The 7,984-nt window shown below is 39.6% G+C and overlaps 1 protein-coding gene across 2 annotated transcripts in view; it reads left to right on the forward strand.

Annotated features, from left to right (window-relative positions):
• LOC106815273 (centrin-3-like) overlaps positions 1-6,778 on the forward strand; it is an 8,406-nt gene extending 1,628 nt beyond the window's left edge. Inside the window, exons 1-5 of one of the 2 annotated variants that reach the window (XM_014819718.1) lie at positions 1,225-1,416; positions 1,938-2,082; positions 2,756-2,870; positions 4,805-4,996; positions 5,572-6,778. In XM_014819718.1, coding sequence (XP_014675204.1) covers positions 1,400-1,416; positions 1,938-2,082; positions 2,756-2,870; positions 4,805-4,996; positions 5,572-5,618 — 516 coding nt within the window. In that variant the 5' untranslated portion in view covers positions 1,225-1,399 and the 3' untranslated portion in view covers positions 5,619-6,778. Of the gene's footprint in view, positions 1-1,224; positions 1,417-1,937; positions 2,083-2,755; positions 2,871-4,804; positions 4,997-5,571 lie in introns of those variants that run through there. The other variant, XM_014819720.1, reaches the window with a different exon arrangement.
• The last annotated feature ends 1,206 nt before the right edge of the window (positions 6,779-7,984 follow it).

Genomic DNA, 7,984 nt, shown 5'->3' on the forward strand with positions numbered 1-7,984 from the left:
ATGCAATGTAAATTTATACAAAGATACAAGTTTAACCAACAGTAATATTTTAGTGATAATTCTACATTGGAAATGTGCGTTTTTGACGTATGTATGATAAAAATGGTTTGTATAAAATGTAAGTTAGTTTTAAATACCGTGAGGAATCGCACTAATGCTGAGAGTGATAATATCTGGAGTAAGATAATATAGATCTATATTATCTTACTCCTGGTAATACTAATACTAAGTCCAATAGACTGTATATAACTTAAGACGGGACACTCGCTGGGCTCCCAATATTCCAATTATGTCACACGTGCAACACTAGCACCGATCAATGGCGAGTTATTACCGCCATATATATATAACCCTATTCTAATAATAAATAATACTAATAGTATTTCTAATGGTAATTGTTATTATTGTCAGTGTCAGTAACTTGGGCTAACGCTCCATTAGGAGTGTTCCCCACTTTGTTATCATTAATGATTAATGACTAATGTAATGTACTAATACTATTACTAATGTAGTAATGATTAATGATTGATAACCCTAACCCTAACCTAAATGACATTAAACCACAAACTAATATATGACCATGACGTATGACCATATATGTTATTATGACCATTAATGACATTAAAGTTGGGAACACTCCTAATGCCGTAATGGAGTATCACCCGTAACTTGAGTAAGGCCAAGACTCGAGCATGTTTTGAATAACTTACTATATGAACCGCACAAATTATACTACATGACACAATATGGCGGTTGGAGAAACGACATCGTGGTGTTCTTACGTTTGTATGAGCTCCTGGATTCGGTCTAAGGTTATTTATACTAACACGTGGAGAATTTTTGACTATATTAAAGGCTTTTTCAAATATATTTCTGGAGGCTGCCATGTTTACCAAATGCTCTTGAGTTATGGCGCCCTCTATTCCAAAACCTACACAGGTATTTTAACACAGCCATTCTGTTAAAAAAAACCTATATATTTTATTTCCATTTCAGAATATAAGATGTATGCCACAGCATTTGAGCAACTGATATTTGATATTTTAGCTGCGGAAGTATGATACATGGAATTTGTGCATGGTCAGACCCATAGAAATAGATAGATAACCTATTACCTAACCTTAGGTTATCTATCTATTTCTATGGTCAGACCATTGGTCTATTTATACAACCAACCACCGTCAGATGGAGCTATGAGTATGACTCCTATGAGTATGAGTTCTATTATCATCAATGCCCAATATTCCATTTCAGCTGATGCTCAGTAACTTAAACTGTTTTGGGCAGTTTGCTTGCTGCTCCTCTATTCTAGTTGTATTAATTGGGACGTCATGTTTTCGCCTATGTTATGTGATTACCCTTCATAATTTTCTCAGCTTCATTTTATAGGGGTTTCAAAATGGAACGTGGTCGGCGGTACGTTCAAATCATGAAATATTGAACTCGTACTTGTAGTTGTAGCCAAAATTGAAAATGCTGCTCAGACAGTAGTACTACTAGTACTAGTACCAGGAGTAAGATAATATAAATATAGAATAGATTCTATATTATCTTACTCCTGCTAGTACTAGTACTAGTAGGGCTCATAGGGTCTATGTCCCCCAGGGTACTGCCGGAACGTACCCTGGTCACTATTTGATATGGTTAGGATTAGGGTTAAGGTTAGGGTTCGGGTTCGAGTTAGGGAGTTGGCGTAGGCGACTCCCTAGACTCGTTAGTGGAGTAGACGAGGTACGGTCCGGCATATTAGATAGTACCAGGGTACGTTCCGGTATACCGGACCGTACCCAGGGTACGTTCCGGCAGTACCCCGGGGGACATAGACCCTCTCAGCACTAGTAGGTAGTAGGCCTAAAATGCAGCTAATTTTGTGTGATAAATATACAAATATTTGAGGCGTGTCGAAATAATCTCGTGTTCTGTATACACAATTTTAGGCCTGCGCGGATGACTGAGTCACGAGCAGGAAGAGGAAAGCGACAGGACTTATCACTATCAGAGGAACAAAAGGTTCTTATCCGAGAAACGTTCGAACTCTTTGATTCGGACCATGATTCCCTAATCAACTACGATGAACTCAAGGTATTTTTACGCAGTCCTAGTAATTAGATGAGAAGAGAATTAGCATTCGTCATGGTGAGGTGATGCTTCTGTGTGTTCTGGTGCAATCATCAAATTATTTACTATTGGCGGGTGACATAAGAGGAAAAATGGAATCGTTTCAATTGAATGAAAATTGTGTGCGCAGAAGGCGTCAGCATCTAGCGGGGTTTTGTTTCAGGTTATTCTAACTAAACATAATGCAATTATAAATCTTTTTCAAAAATAATTTTCAATGTCAAACACACCTGCATAAATTTGATATCTCTGGTTTAACATGTTAGTGCCACCAACTGATTGATAAAATACCTAGTGAATTTATAAGCCCGTAGCTGCCGTCAACATGACATCAAGAGTACATGATAACACCTGGTGGTTTATAATAACACAAGGGTGTTATTATGTACTCTTGATGACATGGAATCCATTATCGCGAATCTGAAGATAGCGGGCGCAAGTTTGCTGTTCATTTACTATATTTTAGCCTATGACAGCAGGAACTTGTAGTAATTTTTATACTGAAGTAATCAGTAATATGTATGCTGACAGGTGAGCCTAAATTTCTCTTCATTTATTAATTTCTTCGATTTACTTTAATGATCGTTTTAAGACATAAATTTGCTATAAATTGATTCACCTTGTCTTTTTCCTGTAGGTGGCGCTGCAAGCTCTGGGTTTTGATGCAAAGAAACACGAAGTGCTAAACATTTTGCAGGCATTTGATAGAGAAGGAAATGGGAAAATGTACTTTCAGGATTTCAAAGATGTAGGTAAGTGAATTGGAAAGGAAGTCACATTTACTGAACATCCTCTGTCATGAGATAAGTGCAGCTATGCTTTGTGAACATTAATGTTTTTTTATACAATTTCCTCTAATGCACAAAGAGACGAAGCACATTTTTTAGTGTTTGCTAAAGACATTACGCATAACAAAAATAAAAATTAGGTGCGAAACTAAGTTTGCAACCGTGTACCAGTATTCCTATGCTTTCCAAAATCAAGTTTACAAACCTTTATGTGAATCACAGAGTAGTGTCGAAAGTGAATGCATTCACAAGTGCACACGCATGGGCAGTATGTAAGCAGGGTGTGAGATTGCATATGTTGACTGCATATGCATTTTGACTAAATGTGCTTGGTCCTGATTCTTGTGGTATCATCTTATAATACGATTTTTTTTAAACTTCCTTTTCGTGTTCTTTATATCATATGGAAACCAGGTGATCAATAGACATAAATGATATTATATAATACATAGTATTATCTATACTATTAAAGTAAGACATTTTGGCTAAAAACTCCGGAGGGGGTGAATGGCTGGACGTGAAACGTACACTACGTGTCGACAATGATTCCGTATCCTGCCTCAACTTTGGAAGAAAATGTAACCTCCGAAAATGTGATTTTGCGAGGGAAACCTTGAAAATCTGTACACAATCTATAAATAGAACGAGGGATATCTGTTGTCCATCTCCAACGTGTTAATCATGTTGTGTAACCATACCGCCCCAGTGGCCGAATGCATAAAGCATCGGACTCCAAAACCATTGATTCTGAGTTCGAATCCCACCTCGGGAAATTCTGTTTCTTTACTTTTGGACTGTTTAGTATGTACTTCTGCCACTTCACCGTTAATTTCTAAATTTAAAATTTTTTACTACATTTAAGCATTTAGTAAAAATCTGGAATAAACTATGGTACATGATAATAATAGCGCGAACTGACGGGAACACTCCACGGAAGCCTATGTAGTTTACAGATCAAATATTGTATTTTTTATATAATTTTGTTTTATTATTTATTATTTTTTTATTTTTTATTTTAATGTCTTTTATCTTTTAATTTTTTATTATTTTTTATTGTTTGGGATGGGATGGGATGGGATGGGATGGCATACGATGGCATGGGATTAGGGCCATTAGATTTTTTGGGGTATTTTCCTTTCAACCAAGCGGTCACCAACTGAGTAACGCCACTGATTTTCCCGGGTAACGCCGGGTATCCCGCTAGTATATATTATACTAAGTAGTTACCAAGCAGTCAATCCAAACTAGCTACTACAAACTAAATTATCGTAAATCTACTATGTATAGGGATACCTAGCCATATATGTAGTTCAGAGTTACAGAGATTGGTCAAGAGAAATAGCCAATGGCTCCCTCATTCCAGGTATATTTTCTCCTAAATAAATAGCTCAAACACCTGCGCTGATGCTATATTTTAAAAAACTCATCTGCAATTGGAAAAAGTTATAAGAATCGCACATCTTTGAAATGGCTACATAAAGGGCAGCATGCGTGTTTCGCTGTGACATTGCTTTCTGAGTCACAGATCTATGCGCAGACATGTCTACATACCTCCTGTTAGTGGCATGGCAGATCGTTCGATTTCATGATCATTTCATCCTTCCCTAGCAGAGTCTAGTTCCAAAGCATATATTGATCAAAATCTAGCACCACCAGTCACCGCCAGTCACTTCGATATCATAGATGATTGATCTGGATTTTTTACCGATTCCCTAAACCAGTGCTTCTTAAACTCGTGAATGTTTCACCCAAGGGTGAATGAAATTATTTTGAGCTGAACGAAACTTGCCAAAAACCTAAGGAAATTTAGTCGCGGGTGAACGAAACTTTGTGATAAACACTCGAGGGTGACTGACACTGAAAGCGCCGCTCTAAACGCTCGTCTGGGTGCCTTTCAGTAACGGAGAAGATGGCAGAGGAGGGTGCGATGGAGGAGGCGGAGAAGGCATTCCGTCTGTTTGAGGGCGGCGCGATGGGAAAGGTCGGCCTGCGTGGCCTGAGGAGTGTGTCGCAGCAACTGAATGAGGACATCAATGATGAAGACCTCCAGGCAATGATCGATGAGTTCGATAAGAATGGCGATGGAGCGAGTAAGTGTAGGGAGTATAGGTAGAAAAATGGATAGTAAGAAAGATAGGTAGTAAGAAAGATGGGTGGTGAGAGGGGGAAGAGAGAGGGAGAGAGAGAGAGAGAGAGAGAGAGAGATAGAGAGGGAGTGATAGAGAACTAATAAGAGAGCGAGCGCAAGACACAAAGTGAGAGAGAGGGGAGAGAGTGGGATGTAAAGAGTGAGAAGGAGAAATAGAGCAATAATTGTTTGTGTGTGTGTGTGCGTGTGCGTGCGCGTGTGCGTGCGCGTGTGCGTGCGCGTGTGCGTGTGTGCATGCGTGCATGTGTGCGTGCGTGAGAGAGGGGTAGGGGGAGGGAGAAAGAGAGTGTAAGCATGGTGACTTTTGGTAAAGATAGCATAATGAGCTGAACTGCATAATGATTATGCACATTATTTTTTTACCTGGAGTGAGCTTTGCCTTCGCGTATCACCGTGTAGAGCAGTGAAGAGTAGTGCTGAGAGTTCAGCCCAGTGAACCACAGTAATATAAGACCTTTAAAAACGTTTGCTATCATAATGCTTTTATATGAAATTGTTGTTGTTTTTCTCTTTCAGTTGACCTGGATGAGTTTAGATGCATCATCCTTGGTGATGACACGTGATAAGTTTGTATTCATGGACCTGTGTGTTCAGGATCGACCTGCTTCATCTGGATCATTCGATCCTGGTCTGCCCAAATAAGTGCAGACTCGCATCATTCAAGTCGACTGTCATTGTGAACTATCAGAGAATGGCTAGCAACCAGCAAAGGCTGAGTCGCATTCCACCATATCGAATCCTCTTCAATGCCAGTAGGGTCAGATCAGGTGGAGCGAGTTCAGTATATCCGACCAAACAAGCTGGTAGTTCATGGGACCTGCGTAATCCAGATCATGTGAATGCTTTGCCTAAACACACGTGTCCTTGTTGCAATGAATTCAGTTTGCTCTAAAGTTATAATGCATTATATTAACTATTATGGGATCCGTACTTGATCCTTGAAGTGTGATTGTGATATGCAATGTAAATTTATACAAAGATACAAGTTTAACCAACAGTAATATTTTAGTGATAATTCTACATTGTAAATGTGCGTTTTTGACGTATGTATGATAAAAATGGTTTGTATAAAATGTAAGTTAGTTTTAAATACCGTGAGAAATCGCACTAATGCTGAGAGTGATATTATCTGGAGTAAGATAATATAGATCTATATTATCTTACTCCTGATATTATCTGGATGCGAAATGACCCGATGAATTCTCCTCGTGCATTTCCTTGTGTTAACTGTAGTACACGTCACTAGTGTCATTTACAACGGATTAGGTCTTTAGTCATGTCACATGGCTAACAGATTGTAATGAGCTTGATCGACAGGTGTGTTGTAATATACGTGTCGTTCGGGCGTAGTGTTGACTGGGGATGTGCACTGTGTCTACAAACTTACGTTAGAATCACTGCATTAACTGACTTGCTGCTAGTACGTACACGTAACACCGCGTGTCTGAGCTATAAAGCAGAACACTAAATGTCACATTTCTCTGTTGAAAGTGATAATTTAATTTCATGCTCGCACATACATGTCGGAAAAATATATTTATTGCGTCCATGAAGTAACTTAAAGGCGTTCTGAGTGTGTGTGCGTGTTCGCGTGTTTTCGTGTGCCTGTGCATTCGTGTGCATGATTATGATGTGAACAATAGCAGCTAAGCTGAATTAACAATTTTAATTGATGAAGACGAACGATTAAATTATTTAAATATACCACTTGTTTAAAGAACAATTGCGTGTACACGTTATCTTTTCCATCGTTTCTTTTCGTTCTTTTTAATTTCCTAATGTTTGTAGCTTTTTACAATGTTTTTTTAGCTTTAGCGACGAGACTCATCTTGCGGCGATGCCCGGCAAGGTCTCAACGTCTTTTTTTCTAGATTGTGCTTATAATTTATATTCGGGATTTACATTCATATTACGCGGAGTTACACATTTAGAGCATTCCCATTTTGAAATTGTGAAGCGGCAGTGAAAGGACACAAACTATTATTACACGTGTATAATAACAACATTGAACATTAATACCAAGAATTTTAATAATGTAGTGTCAGCATATTTGTATATATGTGTGTTCGCGTGCGTGTGTGCGCGTGCGTGCGTGTGAGTGCGTGCGTAAGTGGCGTGCGTGCGTGCGTGCGTGCTTGCTTGCTTGCTTGCGCGCACACCTACATGATTATTATTATTAGAAGTAGTAGTAGTAGTAGCAGTAGCAGTAGCGGTGGCGGTGGTGGTGGTAGTAGTTGTAGCAGTAGCAGTAGCAGTAGCAGCAGCGGCGGCGGAACCCGAGACAATAAAGTACAACAGCTATAACAACAACAACAACAACAACAACAACAACAACAACAATAATAACAACGCAACATTGCATGTTGACATCTATAGCCGCGCGTGCGTGCGTGCCTGCTTGTGCATGTGCGCGCGCGCATGTGTGTGCACAATGTCCGCGTGCGTGCGTAATTGCGTACGTGCCAGGGTGCGTTCGTGCCAGCATGCGTGCGTGCCTGCGTGCGTGCCTGCATGCGCGTGTGCGTTTCGGCCCGACGATCACGCTCTCTGGTAGGTGAAGTCAGACACACGAATGAATAGTGACGTAGATGATCCGATACAGATTGTCATGCGGAGGCATTCGCGCGTACGTGATACGCGCATCAGAGGCGGAGATATTCTATAGCAGCGGTCCACAGCCTCGCTGTGTGGCCACGTGGAACTAGTGGAAGTATTTCTGTTATACAATATAAATGTAGGGACCTTTTACACGGTTCATACAATCTACGGATCGGTTGTTTCATGGTTACACAACTCAATATTCACAGATTCAAGCCGGTACGGGAGATCATTTGCATAATATATTCTAGATACCTATAGAGTACCCAGGAAAAAATGTATCATTAACTTTAATAGTAGAATTATTAACTTAATAATCAGATCATTAAAG

This window comes from Priapulus caudatus, unplaced genomic scaffold, assembly GCF_000485595.1.
Source record: "Priapulus caudatus unplaced genomic scaffold, Priapulus_caudatus-5.0.1 Scaffold1078, whole genome shotgun sequence".
Taxonomy (NCBI): domain Eukaryota; kingdom Metazoa; phylum Priapulida; class Priapulimorpha; order Priapulimorphida; family Priapulidae; genus Priapulus; species Priapulus caudatus.